The 13028-nt window shown below is 63.0% G+C and overlaps 1 protein-coding gene across 7 annotated transcripts in view; it reads left to right on the top strand.

Annotated features, from left to right (window-relative positions):
• The first annotated feature begins 365 nt into the window (after positions 1-365).
• The window catches only part of ABCA2 (ATP binding cassette subfamily A member 2), a 35763-nt gene continuing 23100 nt past the window's right edge, over positions 366-13028 (top strand). For 4 of the 7 annotated variants that reach the window (XM_075112201.1, XM_075112202.1, XM_075112204.1 and 1 more), the window contains exons 1-6: positions 366-624; positions 8902-8995; positions 11372-11483; positions 11936-12102; positions 12326-12453; positions 12664-12768. In XM_075112201.1, coding sequence (XP_074968302.1) covers positions 559-624; positions 8902-8995; positions 11372-11483; positions 11936-12102; positions 12326-12453; positions 12664-12768 — 672 coding nt within the window. In that variant the 5' untranslated portion in view covers positions 366-558. The remainder of the gene's footprint in view (positions 625-8901; positions 8996-11371; positions 11484-11935; positions 12103-12325; positions 12454-12663; positions 12769-13028) is intronic. The other 3 variants (XM_075112207.1, XM_075112205.1, XM_075112203.1) reach the window with 1 other exon arrangement.

Here is a 13028-nt window from a genome sequence, read left to right as displayed (position 1 = left end):
CTGAGGGGTTCTGTGACTGGGCACATTCCTGAAGCAGGAGCCCCGCTCCTGGACCAGCCATACCCAGGGAGATGAGGGTGCCGAAGCGGCCGCCCCGCGCCGTGCCCCAGGGGCTCCGTGCCTCGGTTTCCCTGGGAGGAGCAGGACCCACCAGCAGGTGCCCGTCTGGCAGCAAGTCCCCGGGGGCCCCCGCGGGACAACGGTGCCCTCCGGGGCCAGGCGGCGGGACTCCGGGCCACCCTGGACCGCGGGGCGGGCTGGGCTGCGGGGGCACCCCGAGGCCCTGCCCCGGGCTGGACGGGCGGGGCCGCGGCCCTGCGGGGCCTTTAAGGGGCGGTGGGCGGGCAGGCGGCCCCAGGCTGGGGGCGGCGCTGAGTAAAGCTGGGCCGGGCTGGGCCGGGGCCGGGGCTAGGGCCGGAGCCCGAGCCCGGCCTGCTCCGCGGCCTCCGAGGCTGCTGGGGACAAAGGCGGCGGAGGCCCGGCGGGCTATGGCGGTGGGTGGCGGGTGATCCGCGGAGCCGAGTGGGGGGAGCTGCGGCGGCGAGGCTGGGCCCGGCCATGGGGTTCCTGCACCAGCTCCATCTCCTGCTCTGGAAGAACGTGACGCTGAAGCGGCGCAGCCCGGTGAGCGCGGGCGCGGGCCCGGCGGGGGGTTGCGGCTTCCCGGCGGCCCTGGGCGAGGCCCCCGAGCGGGGGAGGCTCCGCGGGGCGGCTGCGTGGGCCGGAGGGGAGCCCGCGGGGCGGGATGCGGAGCCAGCCCCCTCCCTCCCCACGGGCCGGGGTCTCCCCAGGTCCCCGCCCTCCCCACCACTGCCCCCTGCCCGCCGGTCGGGCCGTGGGGACGGGCGATGCGTGGAGGGGCGGGTGCAGGCCCGATGGTGCTGGGAGCTGCAGGGAGCGCGGAGCGTGGGTGCCGGCTGTGCACGGACTCACGGAGCGGCCGAGGAACGCCCCGCCGTCCCCGGCTGCCGGCGCGTCGCCCCCTGCCCCGGCGTGGGCCCAGCCCTGCCGTTCCCTTCGTGGGGCAGCAACAGTTGGGTCTCTCCTGCCCCGCTCCCACCCTGTGGCCGCGGGAGGAACCCGGGGCTGTGGGTTGGGTGCTGTCTTCCACCCAACCCTCTGCCCCGTGTAGCATCTCCCTCCCCTCCACTGCATATTCTCGTCTCCCAAGTGCCCCGGGTACTCGCCAGCCCTCTCCTGTCCCCCTGCGGGGTGGGAGAGCTTTCCCCAAGCCCTCGGTATCCGCAGGCTATAAATAGGTTTCCCAATCTTATGTGGGTCAGAGCTGCTTCCCCTCCGTGGGCTGGAGAGGAGCTGCTATCGCTTTCTGGGCGTGAGGATGAGGAACGGGGTTCCTGGGGGGCTGCTCCCCTCCCGGGGGTGGCAGAGGAGGCAGGATGGCACCTTCCCTGCTGGGGTCGCAAATCTGGTGTGACCCTGCCCCGGCTTCTCATGCCTGACTACTCCTGTGCAGGTCGTCCAGGAGGGAGCCCCGGGGAGGGACCCCGGCCCGGAGGGATCCCCGGCGGTGCAGGCAGGGGGATGGGTGCGTTGGGCACCGAGGAAGACGGTTATTTTTAGACGGTGGGGGAGGGTAGCGAACTGCTGCTCCTGAGCTGGCAATGCTCTCTCCTATTCCCCCTCCCAAATATCCTGCCTGCTTTCCCTCGCCAGCAGCCTGCAAGCATCAGACCCTGCCTCTGTGCCGGTGGCCATAACACCAGGGACTGCCTGGGACAGGTGCAGGCCCAGCCCTCACCAGGCCCTCCCCTGCCAAGGGCCGCGTTGCAGGCCAGCAGCCCCTGTGCCCCTGGGATGGGCGAGGGGGATGAGGATGCTCTTCGGCTGAGTCATCTCTGCTTCTTACCCTGAGCAGAGCTGCATGGCCACGGCAAGGGGCTGCCTGGTGCTGCTGTGCCATGGACCCCTGCCTGTGAGGGCAAGCCAGCTGGCACAGCTGTGCCCTGGCATCCACTGACCCAGACCTGGCTGCTGTGGCTGGTGGGGTTACAGACTGAGGATGCACACATCTTCTGGGGACCCGTTTCTCCTTGACCCTTCCCAGCCCGATGGTCAGTGTGGGGTTGCAGTGCAGGAAGCTGCAGCTGTACAAGGAGGACAAGGAGCCCTGGGCCTGGCCACCCCCACAGGCAGGGACTGGCACTGGAGTGCCTGCTTGCTGCAGGCAGGGTGGCAGGGGAAGGACCAGCTCCTCCTTGCCCACCCAGCAATGCTGTGTGTGGAGGACTAGCCATGCGCTGGGGCAAGAGCTGTCCCCAGTGGAGCAGGTAGTCGTGGATAGATCTGGTGCAGCCCTTGGGGTAGTCATGCCCTGAGGATCTGTGTGGCCTGTATGTGTCACCTACTTTCTCATTCTGTGTGTAAGTGCCATGGTCACCTTGTACTCCACTTTTGTGCAGAGGTCATTATCCTGCCCGATCCTGGGGGAACACTGCCCTTTCCCAGCAGCCCAGGAGCAGAGCTGCTGGTGCTGGCTGGCCAGGGCAGAATCAGGCCCTGTGCCGGAGCCCAGCCTCATTGGCCCATGCCTTGCTCTCTGTGACAGGTACACCCTGGCCACATTCAGAGCTGGATGTTTCACCAAGTGAGGCTGAGGGGACTGGGAGTAAGCATGAGACCCCTCCCCTGCTCAGGCTTCACCCTGGCGGGATCAGAGTTGGGGGTTGCTGGGCTTCTCCCAGTCTCACAGAGGGAGCATGGTGCATGCCCTGCCCTTGCCCTGCCAGCAGCCTCCCACTGGTACAGCCTCATGTCGTGGAGGTGCTGCCCTGAGGTGGGTGCCTCACTACAGTGCTCTTTCCTCCCAGCAACATGCAGAGCAGTGGCCCTGGTGCTATGGGATGGGATGGGGAGCACACACCTTGTGCTTGGCTGAGGGTGCTGGGCTGGGACTTCAGAGCTGGGGCCAGTGCCCTGCACTGCCCCTGAATGCTCGTGGTTCTGGCAGGGTCCCCATGATCCATGGCACCAGGGTGTCTTTGGGGAGCAGCATTGCAGCAAGGTTCAGCAGTGCTTTTGGGACAGACTTTGTCCACAGGCACTTGGTGAGGCCTTGGCTGGTCCTCTTGAGGATGCAGCAGTTCTGGGTGCAGCGAGGCTGCATGACCAGGTGGTCTTCAAGAGAAGTGTACTCCTGACCCACAGTGCCACATGTCACCCACTTCTGTAATGCCCTTTTGTCACCAGAGGAGCTCACCTGCAGCCTGGTGAGGGTGATGGCTGGGCACTGTACTGTGGTGCCGTCACTGGCTTTTGCTGGAGGGAGCCAGGGCTGTGGGTGCCTGAGGATGGACAGTCCCCTGGGGTGCTGATGGCAGCCCTGGGAGTACAGGCTGTGCCATTGTCTACCGTTGTCTTGGCTCTGCTGGGACAAGAGCTGAGCTCATCTATGTATATCTTAAGGGGTGAGTTCCCCGACGAGGTTTGGTAGCTGGTTAAACCTATGTTGGATGTAAAATTAACAGGTGATCTCTCAAAAGTTACCACAGGCATGGTTCAGGTTTTCATCCACCTTCCCTGTGGCTACATGTGCCCACATGTTTGGGACAGGAAGGTGACTGCAGCTGGAGTTCCCAGCTCTGGAGTGCTGGTGATGGAAGCACACTGCTGGGTTCTGTTTGGCCATAGGGAAGAGCTGCTCTTTGGAGCAATAGGGAGCAGGAGTTGAGGCTCTGGGTGCTGCTTCAGTGTCATAGCATGTCAGTGGGGCCCTGGGGTTGGGGATAATGCACATGGGGCACGGGAGAGCCAGCAGCAGTGTGGCTGCTTTACCCTGTGCAGGGTTTGTGCCTTTAGTACCTTGGCCAAGAGCTGGGAAGCTCCCACTGCCCAAAGAAGTTGTCCTGGTGGGTCTGCCTCTTCCTCCCTGGCTGGTGGGGGTAGAGCTGTGGGGATCTTGATGCCTCCAAAATACATAAGGCTGAAATCTTGGGGTGTTGGGGGAGCTCACCTGGCTGGCCCTGCTGCAGCAGCACCTGTGCCAGAGAGCAGTGTCCCTGGGGGACAGAGCACCCAATGCCTGCGGAGGCACTGCCAGGTCCTGCTGCCAGTGCTGGGTAGGGGCTGGTGCCAGATCCTGCAGCAGGAACTGATTGGGCTGGCACTGCCCTGGCTCAGGGTGCTCTTTGCCCCCTCGCTGTTTGCAGTTGGTGTGGGGGAGGTGGTGGTGTGGGACATGACATGATGTGCAGGCTTGGCAGGGTGGTGCTGGTTTAGCAGTGCCAGGCAGCACCCCTGTGAATCCCTGCTTGCAGGGTGGCCATGGGGGCACCTGTTGCAAAGCGATTGGTGGCCACAGTGGCCCAGAGGGCAGGTGCCCATGAGCCACTGAGCCTGCAGGACTCTGCCTCGCTCCCTGTCTGCAGGGAGAGGCTGCAGGGCAGCCAGTGCCTTCCTCCACACTGTGGCTGCTGGCACAATCCCACCTGCTGTCAGGCTTGACACCTTTTGCCAGCAGGAGGTTGGCCACTTCCTAGTGCCATGTGCTGGTACGAAGCGCTGCTGCGTGGCCCTGGCGACAGGGGGCTGCTGCTGCTGTATTCCCCTTGCCATGGCACGCTGGTGCCCAGCTGACATAGCACGGCGGGGTTGGCATGGGGGAGAACCATGCTTGTCTCTCCCTGGACTCCCAGTTCTGGCATGGCAGGACCGGGCTCAGGAGAGGTATTGGCCAACCCCAGTGCAGATTCCTCCTGCTCCAGCGTCCCTGAGGCTTGTCCCCAGGCTGCCATGCCAGGGCTACAGGGCAGGGTGTGAGGGGTGGGGATGTGCCCTTGCTGGGGGCAGTGATAGTGATGGGCACAACTTGCGCTGAGCAAAAGTGTGACCAGAGACAAGGGTGGTGACAGCCAGGCATTGGCAGGGGAGTCGGCAGCCCCTGGGCCGCCCATGGGTGAGGGCACAGGCAGGTGACCTCGGGGGAGCCCTGGCGGTGCCCTGCTGGATGGTGACCATCAGTGGCTGTCTGGGGTGGTGGTGGGGAGGGGTGGGAGGGGCAGGACTGGCCTGTGGTGGGTGCTTGGTTTGGCCTCATGGGTCTGCCTGGCCATGGGGCCTTGCTCATCTGCCAGCTCTAGTGCTCATCTTTCCCAGTGACTGTGGCTTCACCTGCTTGTGCTTCCCAGCTGTGGGCAAGTAAGTGGATATTTAATGATGATTAAAGTCTGGAGACATCAAAAAGTTTAAGATATTTTTGCCAGCCTTAAAATACCGTTGGAAAAGTTGGGGTGTTAATTCTCCAGGAGCTGAGCTCTATCCGTTGGGGCTCCTGTGGGCTGACACTGCTGCTGCTGCTGGTTCTGTGGGCAGTGCTGGGACCGACAGGAGAGGCTGACAGGGAGCAGGCAGCAGCTCACCTTCCTCCCCAGGGAGGAGCTCAGGCAGACCATGCCCTGTCCTCTGGTGGTTGCAGGGTGAGAGTTTGGCAGCTGGGCTTTTTCCCCAAGCTCTACAGAGTGCTGCTTCAGGGCTGGTAAATCCCCTCACATGTGCCAGGCCACAGGGAGAGGGGAGCTGACATGGCAGGTTTGGGCTGTGGGGGCATCACTGGGGTTGCTAGCTTGGGTGTCTCTGGGCCAGGGCTCCCAGCTCCTGCATGGCCCTCTGCAGGGCCATGCTGGCTGAAGGTGATGGCTGCAGGCTTCAGGGCATTTCTGGGAGCAGACAGGGAGGGATGGACCAGGCTCTTGGGTGGTGGTGATGGATGTAGAGAGCTGCCTCCGCCTGGCCTGGCTGCCCCCACAGGGAGTGAACAGCTTGGGCCATGAGAGCATGCACACTGCTGTGACCCAGGGGTGCCAGCAGAGTTGTCCTGCAAAGTCCATGGCCCAGTGCCTGTGGCTGTGCTAACCCTGGCTTCAGCACAAATGCCATCTGCCCCCAGTGCTGGCCAGAGGGTGGGCACGGTGGGATTGCGCCAGGCCAGGCTGTTTGCTCTTGCTGTGTCCCGTGTGGCTTGTTGGTGCTTTTGGCCTGGCAGCATGGGAGCTGCGTGTCCCTGGCTGGTGCTGCTGCTGCCTCATGCTCAGGCTATGCCGTGCCTGGCCCTCATCCTCCTTGCCACCCCCTATTCCCATCTGCTGTGTGGCAGAGGGCAGGAGCAAGTGTCAAGCTGCTGGCCTGGTGCTCTGGGGAGCTGAGTGTTTCCCTGCCAGGGAACTGCCTGCCTGGGGCCAGCGCCCTGCTGGCAGCACCTGCCAACCTCTGCCTCCCTTGCTGTGGGAGTCAGGCAGGATCTGGCTGTCCCTGCGTCCAGCTGGTGGCAGGGCTCAACGTGGGATCCCATCACTCATGATGATGTGGGCAGACACATCCAGTGCTCATGCTAGCCCAAACAGTGCCTATAGCCTCATCCTGCTCACCTCTCCAGAAGGTCAAGGTGAGCATGTGCAGGGGGATGTACACATGTGTATGTGGTGGATCCCTCTGGCATGCTGTCCCCAGTGCCCTCAGCCACTGTCACCTGGGCACAAAGGCCCCTGGGACCCAGGTTCCCACCCTGGGTGCTCACCAGCACCCTCCCACAGATGTATGTGTGAGAGCCCTCACTGAGGAAGGAGTGAGGAAGGGTGAGAGGACAGGACAGACTGTGCAGGGCATGGCCAGACCTGCTGCCAGCAGTCACTGGTCCTTTTCTCCTTGTCCCCTGTCTTCTCCCAGCATTTCCTTCCCAGCTGTCCAGATCCAGGCCTTGCTTCCTCACACAATCCCAAAGTGTCCCCCTGTGTCCTGCACCTGCAGGCAGGAACCCTGCTGTCTCGAGGCTGTGCTAACATTGGGTACCCCTGCTGGGTCTCCCACCGGGGGTTATGATGCTCCCTTGAGACAGCATACCTCCCCCTGCTTGCCAGTGCCTCTGCCCCACTATGGGTGTGGGGCAGCCCTGGCTCTCCTCTGTGCCTGGGAAGCCCCTGTGGGGACATGCCAAAGGGGAAGGATCAGTTCCAGAGGTGTTGGCTGGTGAGCCCTGCTGTGCAACCGTGTCTGCCCATCATCACGCTACCCCAAGTGCCAGTGGTGGGGAACAGCCTGTCCTGGCACTGGCATATGCAGCGGTGCAGGAGGGGTTGGGAACAGAGGACATCTGGGGAAGGAGATGAGCAAAAGGTCAATGACCCACTTTAAAAAAACATAAAATAATAACAGGCAGGTCCCTCCCATTGCCACCAAGGACCCAACAGTCACCAAGGGAGCCTGGTACGGCCTGGTGTGGGTGTGGGGGGATGGTCCCACAGGCGCCTGGGCACAGAGGCCCGATTGTGTGCCTGATAAACAGGCGGGGGTGGGTGCAGGCAGTGAGCAGCAGGGCAGGAGCCACGGGGAGGGCAGAGTGGGTCAGGGTCTCCCTTGCCATCCCCCCACCCCCCCGTACAGGGATGGTGACGCCAAGGGCCATGCCTGGGACTGGTGGTGCTGGCAAGATGGGGATCCCCTAGCCATGGCACCATTCCTGGGGTGTCCACCCTCCCCTTTAGCCCTTCTTCCTCCAGTCTGCCTCCCCCAAAATCAGCAGCTCTGGGTGTGGGGAGGGCAGCAGTGAGGGGCACCCATGTGTCCAGCTATGCCTGTCCTACAGCCCTACTGACCCTGATGCCTGCAGGAGTGCCACAACAGGTGGAAGTCCCTCTGCTCACTGCGGTTCACTGGGCTGCTGTGACTTTTTGGCGGAGGGTTTGCAGCCCCTGGGTGAGGCCAGTTTGGAGGCGACGCTGTTGGGAACAGGAGGGTCTGGTCTGACTCTGTCACCTGCTGCCAGCTGTGTCCTTCCAAGCAGGCACTGTCATGTTGAAGCCTTCTCTTCCCCTGCTTCTGGTGTGCTCCTCTGGTGCCTGGTCACTGCAGTTGACTGGGCTGGTGCAGGAGTGTGGCAGGAGGTGCCGGTGCTGCAGCGAGCACCTTCCTGGCAGCAGAGCTGGGGCCTGCCCTGCCCAAGGTGGCAGCAGGTTCTGGGGTCTCAGTGCCAGCCTAGGGTCTGATCTGGCCCTGAAGCAAGCTCAGGTTGGCTCACCTCACCCCATGCCTTAATTTCCCCACCCACAGTAGTTCCCCTTCACTTGGCAGCAAGGGCAATGAGGCCATGATGTGGCCTGGGTACTCCCAGAGCAAACTGGCAGCAGCTGTGCTGGCAGCCTGCTGGGTGCCCACTCCTGCTGGTGGCTGAAGGTGCTGATGCCTGTCCCCAGGACCTCTGGGCACAGAGCCCAGCCTAGGCTGCCTTGTGCTGTTGGGGTCAGGGATTCCTAGGGATTTGCTGTGATTTACTGTATGCCTCTGGTGGAAATCCCGTGCAGCCATGGCTTTCCTGGGAGGGTATGGAGGCAGTGCGAGGATCCCCCATGCTACTGCCCAGTTGCACCTGGATCTGGTGGCAGGGCCTGGCTGAACTGAACCTTGCCTCGATGGTGTTGGGGTCTGTCCCCTGCATGGTCCCGTGAGTGGGACCCAGCAGTGGTGCGGGTGGCTGCCAGCTGTGAGGGCATTGCCAGGATGGGGGCCTGTGGCTCTTTGCTGGCCATAAGGACTTGGGGTCATCTCCCCTGGGCAGCTGCAGCTGCAGTGGCCCATCAGGGCTGGGCTCAAAGCACCAGCACCCTGTTTGCATTGCTGGAGTAGTGGTCCATCTCCTCTGTGGTACCCTCTCCTGTCCTGAGGTGCCCCAGGCAAGATGAGTAGGCAGGGTGCAGGCAGGGACGAGCAGGAGATCCTCGGGTTCTCAGGGACCCGTTTGCTTCTGGCTGAGCTGCAATGGTGTCACGTCACCCACAAGATGTGGGCACAGTGCTGCACTGCACTGGTGCTCCAGGGACCCCTGCCCATGCTTGTCCTTGGTAGCCAGGTCCTGTCCCCAAGCGTCACAATCCCTCTGCTTTGTGTCATCCTCAGTGGGTGCTGGCCTTTGAGATCTTCATCCCCTTAGTGCTCTTCTTCATCCTCCTGGGGCTGCGGCAGAAGAAGCCAACCATCCCTGTGAAGGAAGGTGAGTGCCAGAGAGGTGGTACTTGGGGCCACCCCAAGGCTCTGGGGAGCTGCTCCAGCATGCTAGGGACTGCCTGGGGGGCCCCCCGCGACAGCTGGTGGGGATCTAGAGGGACCTTTTGGGGGGCATAGCACTTGGCAGGGGCTGCAGCTGAGGGCTGGCAGGGCAAGCACAGTGGGGTTGGAGAGCCAGAATCAGTCCCAGCCAGTGGGGCCTGCCCTGGGGGTGACAGTGCCAACCAGCCTGTGGCTGCCATCAGCAAGGACATTTTGTGGTAGGAAGGGGGAGATGGAGCTGGATGGCGCTGGGACAGCCACAGTCCCCCTGAGTGGTCAAGGAGCAGCTGAAGTGCTGCTGGAGGGGGGAAATGCACTGCGTGGAGACCCGTGACTGGCTATGGTGGGGCTCTGGGGCCCTGGCAAGGTGACAAATTGATGGGACTGGAGCTAGGGGCTCCTGGAGATGTGCAGCCGGAGCTCTGGCCGGGGCTGCAGGCGCCAGTGCCTGTAAGCTGTGCTGCTGGGAGGAGGCGGCAGAGCAGACTTGCCAGCTTGCCAGGGTTCTGTGTGGCACCTGTACACCCTGTGGGATGCCCACCCTGGCGGGTGCCCTTGCATGGGTGGCACAGTGGGGCCAGGGGGAGATGCTGGGAGCTGGCGGCAGCAGCGACCTGGCATAACTTGTCCAAGCCTGTGTTTCAGCATGTCCAGGCAAGGGAGAGCCCAGCTACGAGTGTGGGTCCACCTGCAGGCATTGCCCTGGTTCCTACCCCAGAGCTGACGTGCGCTCTGTGTTGTGTGGTTTTTTTGGTTTGATTTTTCTTTCTTTTTGCTCATGTTTTCTTTTTCTTTCCCACCATCTCCCTTGTCCGCCTGCCCTCCATGCCTCTACTGCATGTGCCAGTCTGTAAGTTGGTGGGGTGGGTGGGTGCCTCCCCCCCTTCCCCCACCTGTGCCAGCTACATGTTTTGGGGAGAAAGAGCCTGGTTTGGATCAGCTCACTCTGGCCTAATCCACACCTCTGTAACCCTGTTGCCTTCCTCTGCAGCTGGTGAAGATGAGCTTGGGCAGCACAGTGTGGCCCCTGCCTGCTTCTCCCTGGTGGACTGCCCAGCCAGGACTGGCCCCTGGTGGTGTCCCCACCGGGTTAGTGGTGCCGGGTTCCCCAGGTGCTGGGGCCACTGGTGATGATGTCCCCGGCCCCCTGGGCTGCAGAGGGCTCTCCAGGCCAGGGGGAGGCTTGTCCTGCCCCTTCTTGCCTCCCTCCTGGGGCAGATGGGGCTGGGTGCTGGCCTGCGTTCTTGCCTGTGCTCCCCCAGTTGGTCCCCAAGGGGCTGGAGATGCTCTCACCCCTGCACCACCACTGGGTCCCTGTCCTGGCCCCTTGCAGCTGGGACAAGCTGGGATGTGGCAGTACCAGGAGCCTGGAGATGAGCAAGGTGACACCCATGCAATAGCTTTGTCACCAAAGCGTGGCATGGTCAGCACGGTTTGTCCCACCACCCCAGCAGGCTGCTAGCCTGTCCTCTGCAGGGCCTGACCCTGCCCTTGGCTGCCCCTTACCCCTGCCAGAAGCCCATCTTCACCAGCCCCTGCCTGTTGTGGCCATGCTAACAGCACTGACCTGCCTCTAACCATGGGGCCCCTGGACAGGGTGGCAAGTGCAGGGTCCCTGCCTGGCACTGCCGAGTGACAACCTCCGGTCCCTTTTGGGCAGGACCCTTCCAGGCTTGCCCAGCCCTGGGGAAGGACATGGAAGGACCCCAGCAGGGATGATGGCGCAGTACCAGTGGAAGGGGGGAGGTTTGCTGTCCCCTTGCTGCTCATTTCTTCCGTCTCCCCCACACTGTGTTTCCATTTCCACCCACCTCCAGCAGCCGCACGTCAGGGCAGGGGGGAGGCCAGGGGCTCGGGGAGCTGTGGGTGACAACTTTAGTTTCCCTGTCGTATTCTTCCTTCTCCTCCTCTTCCTTTGGAGATCTGGCAGTGCCTCTGAGGTTACTAACAAGAGGGGCCAAGAGGCTGGGGGAGGTTGGCAGCCATTCTGGGGGAAAGTGGTAAAAGTTGGTATCGTACTGGGGCAGAAGGGACCTGTCACCCAGGGGGAAGCAGGCATGGGCAAGAGGGCAGGAGCCAGGGTGGCAGGAGTTGCCCACAGCCCCAAGTGACCACCAGCTCAGCACAGCCGTGGTGGGAAAGCTGCACACTTCTGACCTTGGCCGCCAACCTCCCGCGGAGCTCACAGGGCCCAGCACGTGCTTCTCTGAACTGAGTGTCTCTCCGGTGGCCCTCTGCCTCCCCCCTGCCTTCTCCCACCTGTCCTCCCTCCCTGCCCACACCTTCTGCGGCCTCTTCTGCGCTCTCTTGCTGGCTCCAGCTTTCTACACGGCGGCCCCGCTCACCTCGGCTGGGATCCTGCCCGTCATGCAGTCCCTGTGCCCTGATGGCCAGCGCGATGAGTTTGGCTTTCTGCAGTACTCCAACTCCACGTGAGTCATGCCCTCACACACGCTTCCTTCTCCCACCCCACGTGCTCCTGCACACTCCTGCTCATGGCCTGCCCCTTCTTCTGCAAGCACTGCCCTCCTGGCAACAAGCACAAGCCCCTGTCCCCCAAAGTGCTTGGGTGCAGAGCACCGTCTCCCTAGGGTGCAGGGGACATCTCAGTCCGTTCCTTCATGGGCTGTCAGGTGCCCAGTGCTGGGAGGAGGACGGAGGTGGCCCTTGGGGACACATTGAGGCACTGGGGCTCTCCTCTGCACCCCTGGCATGGTGGATTTGGTGTGCAGGCAAGGGCAGCTCTGGGGGCAGCGATGCCCCATGGCAGGCATTGCTGCTGCCCCGCGCACACGAGGGGCTCGTCCCCTGCAGGGCTCTGTGGAGGGTGTCCCTATCCCTCTGTCCCTGTCCCTGAAGCCACGGTGGTGCTGGGCTCTCACAGGGTGACGCAGCTCCTGGAGCACCTCAGTGAAGTGGTGGAGCAGAGCAGCCTCTTCGACCCACAGCACCCAGGGCTGGAGGAGGAGTTGGAGTCGCTGCGCCGGCGCCTGGAGGCACTCAGCAGCAGCGAACCCAGCTCCATGGAGACCCACTTCAGCAATCGAGCAGGTAGGCTGTGCCCTGCGGGCCTGCACTGCTGCCTGCGCAGGCAGAGGTGCAGATGCCCATCTGCCAGGCACCCAGTGATGCGATGGTGTGTGGCAGTGCCCTGCCAGTGTCTCACATTGCTGCATTCCAGGCAGGGCCAGCTGTGATACGTCCCCGTGTGGGGCTGTGCAATGTCCCTGGCACTGGCGAGCTGCTCTGACACCCCTGCCTTGCTCCTTGCCAGGATCTGGCTTCACGCTGGCGTGGGCAGCCAAGGACTGGGGCGAGCTGTACCGCTTCCTGACACAGAACATGTCCCTCCCCAACAGCACGGCTGAGCTGCTCCTGGGCTCCAGCGTTGACCTGCGGGAGGTGGGTGACCACACAGTGCTGCAGAGCCTGGCTTTGCAGGGGTCCGACTGACCCAGACTGAGCCCTGACTGCTAGACCCACAGGGTGGGAGTCAGCAGGCACCAGGCCGCGATACATCCTGCCCTGCCCCCTCATGCTGGGGCATTGCTGGGCAAACGGGTCCCTCCGGGCCTGGCATGCTCAGCAGCCCCACTCCCATCCCTGGTGCAGGTGTACCGCATTTTTTTTGGTTCCTTTCCTTTGGTACCCGATGAGACCCATGAGCGTGACCTGTGGGATAGGTTTGGCCCTGGTGAGAAGATGATGCAGCTGGAGGTGAGGAGCAGTGCCGCATGCTGGGGACATGGTGGGGCAGAGCTCGTCCTCTGCATCCCCTCCGTGTCCCACCACAGGGCGATCTGGGGGTGTCTGTCCCAGCAGAGGGATGTGACAGGATGGTGTCAGGTGGCCAGAGCCGCAGCAGGGATAGCTGGGTCCTGTCCCAGTGGTGCCACCAGTTTCTCCAGTGCTTTGAGGCACACCAATGCCTGTGCCTTGGTTTCCCATTGCCACGGGTGCTGACACCACCTGGATGG

Source organism: Phalacrocorax aristotelis, chromosome 17 (genome assembly GCF_949628215.1).
Source record: "Phalacrocorax aristotelis chromosome 17, bGulAri2.1, whole genome shotgun sequence".
NCBI classification, from domain to species: Eukaryota; Metazoa; Chordata; class Aves; order Suliformes; family Phalacrocoracidae; genus Phalacrocorax; species Phalacrocorax aristotelis.
Note: the sequence above shows the minus strand (reverse complement) of the source record. Positions and strands in the feature narration are given on the sequence as shown.